Below are 20498 nucleotides of genomic sequence, written 5' to 3'. Positions count from 1 at the left end.
ACGTAGAGCCGCAAGAAACAATGACGGAGTTTTAATTTATGGTTAGAGGGAACACTCCATCCGGATCACGAGCGCATGTTTTATCCAGCAAGCGCACACACGTCGAGATTCCGCGAGGGAATCTTTTTTCTTTTTTTCAACGGTCAACTTCCTCCGCGGGGAAACTATGGAAATCGAGGCGAATAAGTGTTTCGAGCGAACGACAAGCGGTCAATGACGCTCCGCCATTATCGCGAGCATCCTTTGCGAAACAACGCTGATAACGAATGCAGAGGAGATCGAGGAATCGAGCATTGCTTTCTAACCATCCGTGTCTTCGCGTTTCATGGATCCGTGTTCAATATTATTTTTACAAATGTAGAGATTCGGATCGCTTATTGCGATTTATATTATATCAGAATTATCTATCTTATAATAATATAATATAATAATATATAAAATGAAAGGCCTGACTCACTGACTCATCAACGCCCAGGCTAAGCCCTTGGGCATAAAATGCTGAAGTTTTGCACAGAGGTTTCCTTTATAATGTATACAAGAAATAAGAAAGGATACTCCGAAATTCAATCCCTAAGGGGGTGGAAAGGGGTTGCAACGTTTGTATGAGGAGTATTTTATTTGTGGTCGGATTTACTTGAAACTTGATCTGAGTGCTCTTTGACATAATTAATCAAACACCTGTTTCGGCATTTTAAAAAATTCTACCCCTGGAGGGATGAAAGGGGGTTGCAACGTTTGTATAGGACATATTTTGTTCGTTGTCGAATTTATCTGATACTTGGTCTGAATGCTCATTGATACACTTATTTCGCATTAAAGTTGCCTTATTTCAGTAAGTGGATCTAGAAACTTCAAATTTAACATGTAAATACGTAATTATTATCGTATCACTAAACTGTTGCAATGGTGTAAATACGCCTAAATATCGGTATGGGTGTCGTTATGAAGGTTTTTTGGGACGTTAATTACGAAAATGGTATCAATTTTGAAATGTAAGATGACGACATGACATAAAATTAAAACTCTATAGAGGTGAATGGGGGCTTAAAAGGTTTAATGGAGAAACAATATCTATTTCCGAGGGAACTAAACGGTTTCCTGTGCGAGCGAAGCCGCGGGCAAAAGCTAGTTCATTCATAAAATTCCACGACCCAAAATAGATTGGGACATGATGATTTAGATATACAGATTCCCTATTTATGTACTTTTTTCTCGAACTTTAATCTTCAATTTATGTTTGATATGTGTTTAGAAAGTAAAAAGCAAGTTTCAGAGTTTTATTTATTACTCAGAATACAGACATTTGTACAAACTTCATGCAAAATTTGTTAGCAAAACCTAAAGAAAATTTTATTCAACTTATTTTTAAAGTTTTATTTTATTTAACTTTATATAACTACCGAATTTCCTTATATAGAATAAAGAAAAATGATACATATGTGTTAAACTGCCCCATTAAGCCAAACTTAATTTATCCTAACGAACAATGTCGTGCGGATAATTTCGTCCGACAAGAAACGCAGTGTTAATTTGACGCCAAGGTCTTACGTTTCCTAATCGTGTTCAATTTCAAAATTCTGCAATTTTCATTCGCGTTCTTGCCAACGTCGGGGAAATAAGAACGATCCGTCTTATCGTGAGTGAAATAATCAACAAATGAAAAAATAAATTATTCATGAAACTCGAATGCGATAAAACTTCGCAACTATATTTATAAAGAAGACAAAGAAGATTACTGTTCGAGAAAACAAGATATATATTCTTAAACTACACAAAGAGAGCTACGTACATATATGAGTAATAATTTTCATTCCGACCCAAGTATTCTTTCCTGTACAAGAAAACATGATAAACCGCAGTTTACCACCCAACTATTAGACTGCCTCGTAAACCATATAATTTATAATTAAATTCACTAGCTAGACAATTTTTCTTATTATTATTTTTATGATGGATTGAAAATATGTATGTTTGAAACTTATGAAGATAAAATCTTGCTGGAACGCAACGCCGTTCGGAATGGAATTATAAGATCGTAAGTAGCATATTAATTGAAGGTGCAAATAGTGAAACGACGCAATAAATAGGTAATCAATGCACATGAGCCGAGGAAAACCATAACAATAGCGCGTTAATTGCGCTCGTGTCGACGCACGTGAGAAAATTCGTTTGGAAATGCAGCTCGCGTGACGAGGAATTCGACTTTTATCGAGAATTCTGCACGCTCAGAACGACACATTAGAAAAATCATAGAACTGGAAAATAAATTGAATTTTTCGACGTATTTTCTACGTATTGATTGAGTATTTTGACACATTTTACCTACACGAAAACCCACTGTCTATACAATTTGAATAAATTAGACATTTGTTATATTAAATTACGCTTGAAGTGTTTAGCTTGCATTTGTATGGTCAATGAAGCATATTTTACTTTGTAAGAAAACTGAGCCCTTAAAACCAAAAAAAGGTCAGCTAGAATTATCCCAGTAGAGCAACTCTTTTCTATAAAAGGAATTTTATTAGTTCTCATTTTTAAATTTTTAACTACTACATGAATCAGAAATATAGTATTTGGGTATTTCTCATCCTGAATTAGGGAAATGCAAATAAACTGTTTAATTGACTTCGTTCAAATACTAACTATTTTAAGAAAAAGCTATATATTTTTAAAAACCCAGACTTACTCGTTAAATTTTCTTTTTAGTTGTCGCCAGAGCTGGACAAATTTTATTCTCAAATAACGAATAAAAATATTAGTAAATTAGCTTTGCCCACAGCTTTGTTCGTCCAAATACTATTTAAAACAAATTATCAATAAACTCTGATTTACAAACGAATTTACGAACGAAACGTGCATAGAATAGATGTAAAATTTGTACCAGTTATCCGCCATTTTATTCTCGAATAACGAATAAAAATGTCAGATTCGCTCGTAAATCAACTTTTTCCACGTCTGAATACTGATTAAAAAAATCATCGATAAACTCTAATTTACAAATTTATGAACGAAACGTACATATTTGGAATGGATCTAAAATTTTTATTTGTTATTCGTGAATAAAATTTGTCCTACTCTGGGTCGTAGCAACCAGTGTCCTGATTGTATGTTTAGCCGGTCATCCTAGATTAGGTAGAAGATTCTAGAGAAATCGATGCATCGGTGCGTCGTTTATTCTCGTCAGAAGCGGAGGATTGAATTTCACCTTGTTTCGCGAACCTGAAGCACGCTCGTGCGTTTTCCAAGCGGACGACACGCGGCGGTGTAAGGCGCGAAGGTAAGGCGAGTAACTTCGTCGTACACGAGCGTAATCGAGATTTGTGTCACGAGTCTGTTTCCCATATACGGTAACCATAACGTTGTCTACCAGCCAGTAATTGTGCCAGTCGGGTTACGTAACGCGTCGTTGCGCCGTGTACGAATAATAGGTGTACACTTCGGGCCTTTTGTCGGCGGCGTTTCCACGCACACAGTCCCGCCATAACTTCTGTCAACACTCCTAAACGCTTCTACTAAACTGACAATGCAATACGGTCTAATTCAAGACGGAGAAATTTATTTTTATCTTCCTTGAAATCCACATTTTCCTACTGGATGTCCACGATTCTGGATACAGTTTAAATTCGCAGACATTAATAATTATATTTTTGTAAATTACTCAAATTGGAAAGAGCAACCATCCAAATTTTGTCTTTTCTAAGAAGACCACGAAACTTTTCTGATTATGTCGGAAATAATTTTTAAGTTTGATTTTAAATCCACTAATTCAAATTTAATATTTTGTATTCTTAATTCCTGACGAATGTTTTTACACGTATTATTATTTAATATTTTCTTCGCTTCAATCTGTGTCAGGTTTCTTTCACCCTGCTTGGTATATTTGGTGAATCAGTACCGTAGTATAAAGAAATTAAAAATTATTTGCCAGTCATCTCGGCTGTATGTTAATTTCTCTTGATATTTTTACCGAGACCACATTTACAAGCATCCAAAATACTTAGAAATATTATGTATTTAATTTTGAAACGAGCATTCCATGGCCTTTATATGTTAAGCTCTTTTCTCTGCATTCAAATTAAATTCCACGTTGCATCCATCGAATGCAGCGATGCATTTGCATCGTGACATTTAATCGATCGGCCTAACCACGAGATGCTGGACACCATTCTCTGCTCATAGGTTAATTCGTAGTTTACCCTATAGTTTCTTGCATTTCTTAAACATTGTAAGATTAAAATTATGCGTCTGATCCTGAACTATGTTAAGTCCAAATTTAAAAAATCGAAGATAAAAATATATTTTTCACCCCTTGTGAATGCATATTTTGAGATCATCAATTTTGTGATGTATAATATTCACACGATATAATTTACACAGCACTTTAATAATTTCTTCTAAAATGCTTCGAACAAAAAAATTACCACTAAGATTCAGAGTCACAGATATTAAAAATATTAGAAATATTAGAATTAATTAACAGGTATTAAAAATTTCCGAAATTTCGAGCACAGTTTGGCTCTGAAACACACAGAGATGGAAAATGATTGCATATGAAAAATCATGCGTAAAAATTGCCGCGAACCAACAAGCGTGATTCATAGAACGACGGAATATAATTTATTCGTTGCGTTGTAATGCAATGACTAATCGGTGCGCTGGCAGATACTTGCAGAACGTTATGTCGCGGATACACTTGAACTCTCGTTGCATTCTTATGCGGTTTTGCATACGATGCATATCTAATAAAAGGAGCACGGTAGAATTCAATGAGCCGCAATGAAAGCATGACTTTACGACTGAATTCGTCATTGAGCGCGATCGGTGCTCATTTTCCGTCGTGGAGACCGTATATATGCGCTCGTTGGATGTATTTTCTGCGAACGATAGGAAAACACAATTTTCTTGGGTAAATATAGTTAGCATTATCTGGTCGCGATAGAACGTATCGTATGGTCGTTGACCAAAGCTTCTTCCAAGTACAAGGTGTTTACAAGCTCCGATAGCGAACGCATGATTTATCGAATCGTGTTGCGCGCGTATGTGCGTGCTGTATGCAACCAATGCACCAGCAGAGATAATGCAACTGCACCTGGTTATCGTGGCTCGAGAAAGCGGCGCCGTTTGGAATCGATACGTTGCGATGCCACTCACCAAACGCTCCGTGTAATATTCGATATGCAAATTCAGGACGCGTAGGGCAGTAAACAGATTTTATAACAATTTTTTATACTCTAATTATCAGAGAATTTTTTCGAAGATTCTTGTTTCGAGGATTCTTGGAAAATTGTGAAATTTTTGAAAAAAATTACAGTGACTCGAGAATTATCCTATGATTTCACGTTCGGGAGTGACTCGAGTATTTTATGATTTCCAGAGTTTTTCCAGCGACTCTAAAATTCTTGCGTGTCCCGAACAATTTATAACTACACGAGTTTCCCAATGGGCTAGGAATATTTTCCAGATTTTTCTATAAAATTTTATTCTTTCGATTCTAGCACCAGAAATCAGTAACTAAATTTTTTATTTTTTTATTTCCTTTATATTTTTTATTTATTTTAAGAATATAATAATTACAAAAAATTCTAAAAATTTAGGATTTTTAATTTTTAAATAAAAATTTATTATTCAAAATGCATAGCTCTACATAAAAAACATTGTATCATGAAAATCAGGCATAAAGTATTTCAACTACGTTACAAACTCTTTTATCGAGGACCATTGTTCTGTTTTCAAAATAAACTTGTTCCTGTATTTAATTTAAGGGCTTCTAATAAGCAAACGACAGACAACTGGATTTTCCCCACAAACAATAATAATAACAAGAAACGTTTCAAACCGTAGTATTAATGCGATTTTAATGCATAGAATAATAATAAATAAAATAATCAGATTAATTTTCACACGAAGACGGACCAACGTTAAAAGGAGTTCCAGGAATCGGTTGCAAGATCGCGTAATTATGAAGCTCGCAGTGCGCGTAATAGAACAGGTATCGTCGACTGTGGAGAGAACCACAAGGTCTCCTTTTTCCAGTGACGTCTCGCTGGAGAAATTTTTCCGCGACTGGTCTTATTGGATTCCGTTACTGCGGTTAAGTCGAGAATGGCTTCGGAACTTGGCTCGGCCCGTCCCGCAAACGGGACGAAACCCTACTTCGACCGCATTACTCGAATTCCAACGAAGGCCGAAACGAGATTCTTGCTTTTTCTCGCTTATCCACGCGCGTAAAAATATCGACCAGAAGCACACGTTCCTGGTCACCGATCGACGACAAATTAAAACGTCCCACCGGGCCACGCTCGATCGTTCCGTGACGCAATTCGTCGAGAAAGAAATTTATTTCGTTAACAATCATTTGGTACAAAAGTGCGACGATTTTTTAAGTATCTTTACGATTCTGATATAATAAAATTGATCGTAGGTCACTTTATGATGGCGGAAGAAATCTTGCAAGAAGATGACCACTCTGAGAATTATTACTTGAATATCGATAGAACATAGAATTAATGGAAGTCTTTATTTTAAAATTGTGACAATATTTTAAATATTTTTATTCGAGAATATTACGTTTATTGTAGGTCAACGTCTAATGGGGGAAGGAATCGTGCAAGAAGATGACCACTCTGAGAATTATTATTTTCCCTTGAGAAGAATTTATATCATTAACAACTTTTATAGTCGTCATGAATATCGACAGAACACAGAATCCATGGGTAGTATTTATTCAAAAATTGTGGCAATATTTTAAATATCTTCATATCTATTTGGGATTCGTTTAAGCGCCGCTCATTTTTTTGCCTCCACGCGCTGTCCAATTGCGATACCCAAATTTCGTAAAAATTTTAGTAATCATATTGCGTCACTATTGAAGATACATATTGATAAATAGTTTGCAATTTTAACAATTTCTGTCCCGCTGAATAATATTCTTGGGGCTATCCAGACTAAGTTATTAAAGCTTTCGTTTGCATGCTGTGTATAGTCACCAATACATCGCTCGAGTCTTCATAAATGAGTAAAATGACGAAAAACATCATCGAGAAGTGCTGTTTATGTTTATAACTGTCCAAATTATTTTGGACCTTTATTTTGTCCGCCACTTGACTAACTGTTCCGACACCTCAGACTCCCGCGCTCGACATTTTCATCTCTCAAATCCTTATTTTTCACCACAACGTCAAGAAACTTTGGCATTTAATTTCTGAATAGTATAACTTTCGAAAAAAAAAATAAATAAAAAAAAAAACCGATTTTCTAACTGCCTGATTAAACACAATAGAATTTCTCGTTCGTTGTGTCAATAACGGACGCGTTTTCTGTGTTTACATGTCGCCTAAGTGGAAAGCGTAACAAAACTAGCTCCGGTGTTTAACGCGTTGAAGACCACTAAAAGAAACAATAATAATCCCAGTGTTTTCTGAGCACATCCTCGTCGAATCCGTGCGCAAACAGCGAGTGGAACGCGTGCAATGCAGGGTTGTAAAATTACACACGACCGAGAGAGCACGGGGTCTGGAATGGTGGGGTTCAGGAGGTGCATTGTGGGACAAGGTCGGTTCACCGTAGCCATGCAGGCGGGTCACGCTACGCTGGCCACCCCTTTTACTGCTAGCTGTTAAATTGCTCCAAGTTAAAACTGCAACGCGACAGACGGCGATGCTTCCGGCCCCTCTTTCTTCGCCGGAGCGGTTCTCACGTGCGATCCACTTAACTCAGCGCGCGGGTTTACTTCTCCCGCGGCGGCCATTTTTTTCTTTCCGCGCAAACAAATCACCGTTACGTTCCAATTACGCACTATTACGGGCATCGTATTGTTACGAAAACGCAATCGCCTCGTTAATTGCCACTTGGCCAACCAATTCCGGATCTACGATGCGTCACCGGACGACAAGAATGGAAAGATCCATGCCAGGGGTGCGCAACTTAATCCACCGGTTAATTGTTTCAACGTTTCGTTCCATCAACGAGCTCCTCTTCGCTTTAGCAAAGTACAGTGGTTGAAAATGGTCAAACTCTGGGTTCGCCCGATACCTAAAATATTGATAGAGTATAATTCTACCCGTTCAAAGATATTGTAAAAGCACAATTTTATATCCTGAAAATGATGGGAAAGTCATGAAAAAAGTAGACGAAGCGAGTTCCGCACAGGATCAGATATTGGACATTTTTTACGTAAAATGATTACGTATATTTTAAAACGAATACATATGAGTCACAGTCAAAATCGTACATCAAGTACAGCAAGTCAATAAGTTTGTTAGTCGCAACAAAACTATACTTTTGTTTGTAGGATTCTGCGAATATTTTTTATGTCACCGCGCTGTTGGGTTGTCTGTCGGCGCGACATTGTGAGGCAGCGCTGGCTTCACTAAAGACTACCGACACCTTTGTAATTATGCCGCATTCTGCAATAGTTTCGAACTTTCGAGAAAGTGTCGATGTTTTATTTAAAGGAACACGAGCCCAGACTCGATCTAGACACCTAACCCATAACATTTAAATACATTTATTTTATTCCTTCCGTGGAATTTCTACATGATTCTGTTGTTTTTAGAAGCACCATTTCATTCGACTAAAAATTACTAACGACGAAGATGGAATAAAAAAATTTCAACCTGGTCAACGATGGCCCGATTTCAACGATTAAAATGAACAAATGGGAATTTTGTTCTCACAGCTTGAGATTTCGGGATGCTCGATGCCAGGAGACCATGACGCCTCCAACCACCGGCGCGTCTCCGTGAAATTTTAATAAATCCACTGGGAATGATGTCATCCCCGAGCAGAATCGTCATCGGTTCACCGCGAATGAGTCATTTCCCCTCGTCTCATTTCTTCTCCGTTCGAAGGAGCCGAGAGCAACCGACGTACGACTGCGTAACGCGTGCGGTTCACCTCAAACAACGACGAACCGGGACGCTCGTAAACGTTTCTGTAATTATCGCGGATCATTACGCGTACCGTTCCCCAGTTCCCGCTGATTCGAAGGGGACTCGAGGATTTCGTCATGGCGAACGAAACGTGTACGCGGTTCGCTTTTTTTTCTTTTTAACCCTTTTCTCGCCTTTGACGGACACGTTTCCGCCGACAGCGGACAAAAATGTCGCGATTAGCGTAATAAGACACGCCGCAGCGAACAAAATACGAAGCCGAGGGAAACTCGAGGACCGTGAAACGGCGGCCATTACGCGTGTACGCGTGTCTTTTTCCGTGCCATTTAATGCGTAAAACTTATTCCTTATCGATATCTAGCAGACACTAATTTTATCGTATTGGATGATTGCGATTAGAATAATCGGAGTAGAATATTTGGTCGATCCAGTGTCTTAATTTTCTATGTACTTTTATAACCTAAATTCTCGTTGTGTATAGATAAGTAGATAATTCTGAACAGAGCATGAATCAAGTTCTTCGTTTTTTTTATTAGGAAAAAAAAATAAACCAATTTGTGAGTAAAGTTCGTTACAACGTTTTTATTTGTTCATTGTAAAATATTTCATTTTGTAATCAAAATTCGTATTTTTAGATTTTGTACGAGCTGTAGCTGACGCGTTTCTTATACCACAAGAACATATCCCCGCGCGTAATATGAGGGCCCGCTGTATCCTGCATAAATTCAAACACACTGTGAACAGAGTTTTAATGAAAATGAACTTTATTTCGTAACATACGACTGCTCGACATACTGAGGTTCTTGCGAAACGTACGGGCAGCGATAGATTGATAGACAATTTATTGATCTGAAAATGTTGAGTATCCACAAATGCTTGCTTCGGAACGATCCTTGATATTTAAAAAATTGTTAAATAACATTAGCGTCCACTGAAGATATTGTAAAGTAGTAATCGAATTTTTGTAAAGTGATGTAAAGAAAAATGGAGGACATCCTCGGTTTCGGTGTAGTAAAACGTTAAAAAATTACTGCAACTGTTTAGAGAAAAATAACAAACTGCAAGTGGTAATAATAAGAATGAGAAAACGGAAGGAGGGTAACAGACATCGGGTGAACAAAACCAGCGGAACACGTGTTACCTTTACCCATAGGCTAAAGTACTTAATTCAGCGCACGTCACTCGGCACAGAACCCGGAACAAGTGTACGCGTGCATTCATAAACGACGATACATTCACAGAGAACCGTTTCGCTTAATTCAAATCGTTTTCGCGGGTCAACGACGTGGGAAAAACATCTGCTCGACGAGAAACGCCCTTTTTTCGCGACGTCCGAACAATTCAAGGAACTCGAATTTACGTATATTTGAATTAAATAATCGATCTCTCAACTAACTGCATTTTTCGAATGCTTGGAATCTTAAAATTATAGACTTCAAATTTGATGGCGATTTTCGAATATTTTTAAAAAAGTAGTAGCCCTACATAGAGAACGTTGTAATAATTTAGTTATTCTTGGACAAACTCGAGCTTGCAAAATGATTTTTATGTTCCTCGTTGTTTGGTACCGACATGATGCAGATCATCTATCGTGCATCGCTTCGTATTTCATATAGAGGGTGATTCTAGAAACTCGGGCAAGTTTCTCTCGTTAGATAAGAGAAATTAACGTGTTCACTGGCCACACCTGTTTCTCGTACCTAGGAATGAAATTTGCTTGAATATTAAATGCACTTGACATTTTACAACGTTTCTAACGGCAATAACATTATTCAAAGTAATAGGATTCATTGACTTTAAGTATTTGAATACATTGACTCTGGTGAAACTAATTTCATTTCTATTATCGAAGTGTTTACGAGCAAATAAATCAAATTAATTCTTTACCTTTCTGTTTTGTTTGGTTAGGGGTTAGGAAAAACGTTGAATGGTTTATGGAGATCTTAATTACTACCAACATGTTTCTTTCCCAAATACAGCGCACCTGGCAAGTATAATTGCATCCTTCCTTTCTAGATTTAACTGCATTTCTTTCTGCCCATAAATGGATTTTTCTCGTCAATGCTCGTAGAAGAATGTTAACATAGAATGTCGAATATTGTGTGAGATATTTGGCCTGGTCGATCTCAGATATGGTAACTCTGATTCTAAAAGACCACTTCGTAACAATTTTTCGTTCCCAAATATAAAATGAAAAAATAGCTTTCTTTAATCCTTAACTGATATTAATAAAATGATATCATTGGCTGTTTCACCATTCCCAAATTATACTATTAAAAAACAAGAAGCATATATTAGAATACAATATTAATTATAAATACAAAGATATATGGAATATCAAAATACCTCACAGACTTGTAGAAGCGAATAAAATAAAAAAGAAAAAAATAGTTTCCTTTAATCCTTAACTGGTACTCACAAAATTATATCATGAGGCGTTTCACCACCCACCAAAATATTATATTAAAAAATAAGAAGCAGGAATCTTTTGATATCAATTGTCTTTATTTCATTTTCATTGGTTACATAAAAGTTTTAATTTTTTTTTATTTTATATTTTATATCAATTGTGGATTATATATTAATATATAAATTATATATTCAATAAACCCATAAATCTATGTATATTATCAAACTCTCAGTATATATCAATAAATGTATATAGATCTCAAGATTAATATATTTATTATACATTAGATATACATAGGTATATTAATCTATAATTTTAGAGTGCGATGTTAATTATAAATAGAAAGATATACGGGATACCAAAATGTCCGACGATACTAATGGTTAAAAATTTGCAGGTGCACTGGGACGATCTCGCAGGAGGACGAGCCTCGTTCGCCGGTCATTTTCCTCCTCCGTTTAATCTGTAACGAGACCGGAGACGCGGCCTGTCCCAGTTGCTAGAATCACCCTATATACGGGCTTATAAAAATTAAATGAACGATGGACAGACGCGAGAAAAGGGGAAGATAAAGAGCAAGGGAAATGAAGGCGAGGGGCGACGAGGGACGCGGAGGGTGGCTACCAGACGAATGAATGAATCTCACGACTCACACGTGTTCTGCTTTGCTTATTCGGTCCATCTCGTCTGATTCGATACGCATTGCTGACACATGCACTGACTTGGCTCCTGCCGCGGAATACGAAGCTCGTCCAAACCATGTTCGCTATGCGTAATTTGCAGAACCGTCGAGCCATTCAAATCTGCTCGAACACTTCGAAAACCCAACAAAGATCAAATTAATATCATTTCGAGCCGAATTGTGGAGCTCTTACTTCGAATCATCGATTAAAATTGCAGGCATCGATGAAAAATAAACGTTTAAAACGAGGTGACCTTCAAACGACCTTGAGCATAGAAATTTATGTCGCCAAGATGTTCGAGAGATAGTTTGTTGATTTAAAGGGAAGAATTATAGGTTTGATTGTACGAAAATTGCAAGCTAACATTAAAAAGATTTTATTACTTTTTTAAATCTATGGTACTTTATATTCAGTAGTTTGATTAAAAAAAAAGCTGCGAAGGGAAATTGTTTGTTTTAAAAACATCAAAAGCATCATTGGAAAGTTTCTGTAATTTTGTGTGTTAATTATCTCAAATGAAAATCTAATAGGGGTGGTTTTTCCTTATCAAAAGATTTCTATTTTTTAAAATATCAAAAGCACTAGTGGAAAGCTTCTGAAATTTTTCCTATTAATTACCTGAAATTAAAATCTAATAGAAATGGTTTTTCCTTATCAAAAGATTTCTATTTTAAAAACATCAAAAGCACTAGTAGAAAGCTTCTGAAATTTTTCCTATTAATTACCTGAAATTAAAATCTAATAGAGGTGATTTTTTCTTTATAAGCCCAGCAATGTTTTCACTGAGAATTATCATATATAAGATACATTTTTTATGCTTAGAATGGAACACATATTTCGAGCTTCAACCCCTATTTTCTTTAAATATCTACAACTGATAGTCTGATGGATTTCGTTTTACTCCTACTAGAATACAATTAATCTAGTAAAAAATTAATAGATTTGTATAACGATTTGTTGCTAGAGTGGAACATATATTTCGAGCTTCACCCCTATTTCCTTTCAATGTCTACAATTGATAGTCTGATGACTTTCGTTTTACTCTTACAAGGTTACAATTAATCTAGTTAAAAATTAATAGATTTGTACAGCGATTGTTTGTTAGAGTGAAACACATATTTCGAGCTTCCACCCCTATTTCCTTTAAATATCTATCTGATGGCTTTCGTTTTACTCCTTCTAGATTAAAATTAATCTAGTTAAAAATTAATAGATTTGTACAATGATTTGTTGCAGGCACTGAAAGAGAATTTGGGAGAAGGGGTGTTTGTGCGTCGATATCGACGGGGTGAGACAGTTTTTATCCGCATTCCCCAGCGAATCGCCTACGGTTACGCGGTAGGAAAGACGTAACAGCAAAGAAATGCAGATTCGAAACGCGTCGGAACGATTTCGTCATCGCAGATGCTCATTCCGAATACTCCACGAGTCGCCGGACCGTTTTACGGCGAGACGCTTGCATACCGATAACTCGCCGCGCAAAGAAACCGCAATAAATTGATTATTCTCGTTCGTGAATTAAGTTGTCGGCGAGCGGAGAATCGTTGCTCCTTATTTGGACACCGGATGGGGATAGAAGAATTTCGATTAATCGCGCATAGAACTCTCGACCCCATAACGGTCGTTGCAACGAATTTATTCCTCTCGTGCGGGGGTCATAACCCCCATTTTATCGTACACGTTTAAACTTTACCGCCATTACAGTATCAGCCTACTCGATACATCACGAAACGCGAACCATTTTCTTTCGATCGAAAAATTGAAAATTTATTTAAAATTTAAGCCTGATTAAATTTTGAACACATAAATGCCCTATAAATAATGACAGTTATTTCTTGGAGTATCTACATTCTCTTGACATATATTTACAAACATTTAAAAACTATTTTAAATAAATCTCGCAGAGAATTAAATCACACATTAAATTGTTGCAGCTAACATAGAGTTATTTTCCATAATAGCGAACGAATAAAATAAAATCTTACTTTTTTTATAACCCTAACGCAAAGTCTTGAACTTAATTTTGTTATGTTTGGCACGTAGAATCATCCTCTAAAAGACTGTTCTCTAATGAAACCTTTCGTACATTTTTCGAAACAGATTCCGAATGGATTATTTTTAAAAAGATGTGGGGAAGTTATCACGAAGAAACGTTAGATTTTGCACGCTCCTTCCTCGGCCTTCCCCTCGTGACGATCGCCTTTGATCTACGTCGGCGACGCGAAATTGAATAGGTCTGGATATCAATTTCGTTGCGTCGCCCGACGACAATTTATCGACTACCGGTAAAAGTAAACGTTCAAAATCGTAACCGGATATGTTTGTCGGATAATCGATCTACCCGAGCGAGCTGTATCGAGGTCGTCGATGGATTCCTGCTCGCGAATGGTCGCTTGCAAGTATGTACTATGTAGTACGCCGCGAAGAAGGGTCGAGTTTCTAAACGAATGGCGTCGAGTGTACAAACTTTGGAAGCTCTGGGCTGCGTTTGCACCCGTGTTCGTAGTCTAAATTAATAGAAGGAGCAAAAGTTGACCGGACTCCTTATCGCCGTCGACGGCAAATAAAAGGAAACAGAGATTGCGTATCGCCGCAAACCGATACCTCGGTTCAACAGCATCGATACTTTCGGTTCCTTTCACCTGAAATCCTTACTGGAAACGTTACTGTTAACTGCGTCGTTCGATGCACCGCTACCGTGGACACGGCAAGGACGCCGGCAGCTGTGAGGAACCACGATCAAAGGAGGATCTCTTGGAAAGGTACGACAGCTATATATTATCCTGACCGCAGGACCGCTCGCTTTCGCTACGTCGACACGCCTGGCATGCGTTTAACTATCAAAAGATTCGCAATACGGCTGCGGAGGCTGGCGAAATCCACCGTTCCACGCTTCTCTCGACTTGCGAACGGAAACGTTACGAGTCTATCGCCCATATTTAACGCGGTGACCGCCATAATGCTCGTAATTGGGCGACGTCATTACTGAACACAGTAAAAAGTTGGTTTTAAACAACGATATTCCTATAATGAAAATTTGGTACGATTATTTTTATCATTTATTAAATTCCCATATCATTTAAAGTGAAATTAAAATTTGTTTATAATTGTGTTATTTTTTTAAAATTAAATAGCGAGTAATTATACTCTCATACTTTGTCAGTTATTCTTAACTCATCGTGTTCAATTTTAAACGAAGCCTTGCCTTTATTTAGAAACAAAAATTAGCTTTGGAAGTCTGTTATTTAAAAACATAATAGTATAATTGATAAACCTACGTTTTACGTTTGGAAGCACCTGTTGAGTATTTTATTTTTATATTTTCAATGCAGATATATGTATATTAATTTTCAATCTACAATTTTTTTTTTAATTTCAAACGCGTTTCGCTACAAATTTAAAAATGATTAAAAAAGGTAAAACCTATTCTCAATGCCAATTGCATTATCCTAACGAAATAAAAGAGAATTTCTGCAAAGGAACAGCTATATCAGCTGAACAAAAACTCATTTGCTAATTGTTTTAGGATTACGACACTGACGAGCGGGAACGCGGCTGACGTCTGTATAGCCTGCGAAGACTATGGAAGCATGGTCTTCCTGTCATGGGCTCGCAGTTTATTAGGCGTCAAACTCACGCGAAGCTGCTGGTCGTTGAGGATTTGACGCGTTGGAAGGTAAATTGCGTTAGACAGCGAGTAAAAGCGACGTCGAGCTTTTTTTTCTGTCTCGATATGACCCGTGATTTATAGAGTTCGACAGCTGGAGTGTTCGCCATCGAGGCTGACGAGAGAATAGTTCGTAGAATCGTTGGTGGCTCGCGAAATATGTAGTTCGAAACTCGTAGATTCGCCTTCGACTCCGATGAAAGAGTGCATTATAGTCGTTCTATTTAAACGAGGCGATTCATCGAAGAAATTAATCTCCGTAGACACGTTTCCCGGAAGGAGAGTAGTTGTTCAAACTCCAACGTTCGGTGATAAATTTTTAGCATTAATTGGGAAGACAAAAATTATATAATTTTTATTCTTTGCTAGTGGAATATAAATTGCAATGCAAAAATGTTGCCTTTTTGGCATGGATCTGAATTTTAAAAGGTGATTAAAGTTGAACAGAGTTCTATGTACTTTCCTAAAACATTCGCAGAAATTTGAGAAAACAAAAACTTTATTTGATATATAAATACACAGATAGAAGGTACAGTGTTAGATTAAATTGCTTCACAGTTAAAAACGCGAATTAAAAATTTGTCTATGGTCCGTAGAAGCAGGGAAGTAAAAAACTTGATAGTTTTGAACTTTAATTTTATGTATAATTATTTCAGAGCGGAAAGTTTAAAGACAGGTAATAAAAACTCCTTAATCGGTTTTCATTCTGATTCTACTAAAAGGAATAAAGAATAGTGAATTTAAAAAGGATACACAATTGAAATAGCACGAAGAAAACTCTCTTAAATAAATAATGACTGTGTAGATAATTGATGTTTCTGAAGTGCATGCATATCGTCGTTAAAAATTATTCTAAGGAAACGTTTAATAATAGACACTTGGAACGTCGATTAGGGTTTCGAAGATGGTTACACAAATCGGTCGTTTTACGAGCGAAGTGCAGAACATTTCGCAGCAGAAGCTTAAAAGGGTAATAAAAAGTACGAGAGACTGTTTTACTTACGCCTCACAGTATGGCTGTTTGTTGAACCCCTTGTATGTTCGCATGTTCAGGATCATTCCGCAACCCTGACACTTGAAGCACTGTTTGTGCCATATCTGAAACAACCAAGAGCTAAAATCACTCTCTGCAAATCCGTGCAGCTGCTCTTTATTTAATCCCGATACGCGAGTAGTGATCCCAGAAATAATCTCGTAACGAACATCGATTCTTTGTACCAGCGGATTACGAATTCTTTTCAAGCCATTTGACTAAAAAAAAAAAAATATATATTTGTAAGCCCAAAATTTACACATTTTTCACGATTCAATAGTACTTGGAATAGAATTAGGTGCTTAAGAAACTGTTACACTAGTAAATATCAAAAATTCAAGTAACATCATGTTTATACAATTTTCTTCGATAAAAACATACCAGTGAAACTGTTACCAATACGTATTAATAGAAAATATTAGAAATTAAATTTCTTCCATCATCCTTATTTTAAAAAACAGTGGTCTATAATATAATTCCATCGAGGACCAATATTTATTAATCTATTTATTTGTAAAGCATATACATATGTTCATACGGGCTCATACCAGGTGGACCAAACAAAGTCATACATGCTATTTTCCAACAAACTAACGATAATATCAATTCCACTTTTTTTTAATTAAATTATCCAGAGTCCAATCTTTCGCGTAAGAAGTTAAGAAGGTAGTTTTTTTTGAAAGTTGTTTGGATAGTCCTCGTAAAACCGAAGCAAATGGCCTCATATCGCAAACGGGCACACAAGATCGTAGTCTCCTCGGTCTTGATCTATCGCGCTCGTAACCGAAATAAATAAATAAATCATCGTTTCTGTTCGATGAAGGTCGGAGATCTCGAGGGAAAGCCTCAAACGTTCTCGCGATTGTTTGCTGCGGCGGTCGATCGGCGTTTGAATTGCAATTAGTTCTGTTCCGCGAAGCTGTCGATACATCGGTTGGTACACGATTTCTCGGTTGACCCACAGATAACCGAAGGCCGTCGTAGTCGCGCGTTTGCTCGTCGATAATTGGCAAGGCTGCTACGTCGGATGGCGAATAAGGTCGCGGATCTTGAACAGAACGACCGCGAAGGCCTCTCCTCCGAACACGTCTACACCCGGAAAGAGAGAAATGAGTCACGAACGAGTGAGTCAACTTCGATCGCGGTCGACAAAGGGTTATAATTATTCGCCATGCCAAACGCCTCTTGTCTCGCGTTGTTTGTCCCGTCGAGGCTCGTTTGGATCCACGAGTCGAAATCCTCGCCTCCCTATTATCCTTCCCAACCTACGTTCCTACGCATAGCTCCATACCGGTAGAAACTTATACCCCGTATACGAAATCATTTTTCATCTAAACCTTCGTAGCACTCAAGGTCTTCCAAATAAGAGAGATAGAACTTTCAAGTTGTCACAGCCACCATATTTGTTTTTCATCTGTTCAAGTAGCGTGATGTTTGTGTTCCATTAGTGCTCTACCAGCCGTCGCTCATTATGTTAAAATTATTAAAATTTAATGTCGAGATTCTTGTTTAGTTAAACCGTGAAACAAGAGTGTTTACAAAAATCCAAGTGAGTTAGGTTTTACCATATATATATGTGTGTATTTAACTGTACTAAACAACGTACAATTTACATTTCAAAGCAATCCTGGACGGAATGACCGATTTGTCACACTAGAGCTTCCAAGGAAACATACGTTATAACAGTTATGTTGACCAGAAGGTGTCTTTTTTGTAAACTATTTCTTTTAAAGTCTTTTCGATAAATATAAAATCGACAGAATTAATATACGAAGAATTTAGGAATAGAATAACGCAAAAATTCAAACGAAAACCTTGTATTGGAATGAAGAATAATAGAACTCAGATGTGGGTCAAAGTGGACCCAGACTCCGCCATTCGAGAGTGAAATTTTATTTTTTGTTTTGGGTGGTTTAATAAAACATTGTCTGTTTACAAGTTATCAACGATCTACGAAGCAAAAAATACAGAGTTTGACTTGCATCGTTCGACTCGATTTTTTAGCCGGGGATTGCAAAGCCTGAAAAATGGCGGATCAGAAGCGGTCAGCGTTAACGATCGTTTCGAAAACCACATGCTGGTCAACAGTTGCTACACAGTTACAGCAATCAACGAACGAAAACTGTCGGTTCCCCATTATCGATTAGATTCGGCGACGGAATTCGAAAAATCGTGGAACGCTCGAGTCACCAAGATGGCTGCCGAACGGGGCAGCAGCCGTGAAAAATATCGACCATGTCTTCAACAGGACATTTTACTTCGAACAACGAATAAAAATTTGAAAGAAATTTCCTGCATACAATATATCTGACTTCAAATTTCGGAAACATAAATTTTTTTACAGCTATTAACACGAACGGAGAATTCTCTTTTACGATCTCCCCTCGTAGCATTTAACACTAAATTTTTCGAATAGACTAAAAATTCGTTTGCAAAGGGATCGAACAAAGAATCTAATAAATAAAAATATGCTCGTTTCGTGGTTCCACGGGCAGAAAATTCGCGCGATCGCGTTTCGTCGCGTGGATCGAACGAGGCGAGATCCCCGATCAAGCGGCGAAATCCTCGTGGGTCGGTGTTTTGCAAAAGGAGGAGAGAAAAAAAAAAGAAGGCAAAGACGCGCTACTGTACCAGATCGAGCGTTGCTAAGAGCATTCGCAGCCGTGGCACGTTTCGATTTCTAGACGATGCAGGTCGTCAGTGTCAATCTGTGAGCTCGTGACGGCGGAATGCAACGTAGAACGAATGCAACGGTACCTTATTTGTATCGTGCGGCCAATGTTAATGGCGCCACGAACAGCTATCACAGTCGTACCTTTCGACCGCGCGTCCGCGCCGCGGTGATCGAGGCACGTGGATCTCGTTCCTTCAATTTAGTTGCAATTAGTTGGTCGCGATTAGCGGTAATTACCGTGTGGTCCCGCTTTCGAATCGACGGACGAACGGTCGAGAGCTCGTGGAAAAATGTGCGGCACCAGTTGGCGCGCCCACAAATTTTGCAGGAGGATGCAACTCGAAATTAACATAAACGAATACGGTCACAGTACTTTGCAAAATTCTATTATAAAAGATATAACGGAATTTGTACCATGCTAACACGGCGGCACAGATTCTCCGTATCAGATTAATATTTGTAATACAAACGGATAATATATAATTATTTTATTGTGTATCGGAACGATTTTTACAAAATTTTATTCTGCAAGATAGAGAAAAATTTATCTTACAGTAGCACGTGTGGATTATCCATTTCTTATCGTAAAATATATTTTATAATATCATTTTCGAAACGGAAATTAAAGTAAATCTGAATCGACGCTAACACGAACTAACATTGAGGATTAAAAAAATATTGTAGATGAATAAAGGGGGAATAACGTGGCGTTTTTATTGTTAGTAATTGGTTCTTTCTATGTATCATTTTTGGGCAAAAATCTTGGGTGCTGTCCGTGATACTTTCGCTCGTTTTTGGGATGTTTTTTCGGTCGCGCAACAGCCACACCATCGTTTCGCAAGATGGTACGCTCGTCCGTTGTACAGAATCAAATATGGACATCGAAGCTCTACAATATTTCGCATCGAATATGGAGCCCGTTAAAGTATCCTGTGCCCTGTTGGTCCGTTGCTGATTTATTTTTGTCACCCTTATCCGTACAATGTTATTTTTATTTGTATCTATTAATTTTGATAAAGACAATTTTAATCGTGTAAGAATTATTAGGTTTAAAAAAAGTAAAATATTGTAAGCCCCAAACGTGGATTAAAATGATCGTTTTTATCGTTGATTTATTTTTCTCTTACATCTAATTTCTAT

At 37.3% G+C, this 20498-nt stretch overlaps 1 protein-coding gene across 2 annotated transcripts in view; it reads right to left on the bottom strand.

The window, feature by feature from the left end:
- Nucleotides 1–20498, bottom strand: part of LOC122401223 (LIM and SH3 domain protein Lasp) — a 52073-nt gene that overhangs the window by 18159 nt on the left and 13416 nt on the right. For both annotated transcript variants that reach the window (XM_043403215.1, XM_043403216.1), the window contains exon 2: nt 16655–16749. In XM_043403215.1, coding sequence (XP_043259150.1) covers nt 16655–16749 — 95 coding nt within the window. The remainder of the gene's footprint in view (nt 1–16654; nt 16750–20498) is intronic.

This window comes from Colletes gigas, unplaced genomic scaffold, assembly GCF_013123115.1.
Source record: "Colletes gigas isolate AHSC1104 unplaced genomic scaffold, ASM1312311v1 Colletes_gigas_Sc00023, whole genome shotgun sequence".
Classification (NCBI taxonomy): Eukaryota; Metazoa; Arthropoda; class Insecta; order Hymenoptera; family Colletidae; genus Colletes; species Colletes gigas.
This window is presented reverse-complemented; position numbering and strand designations above follow the sequence as displayed.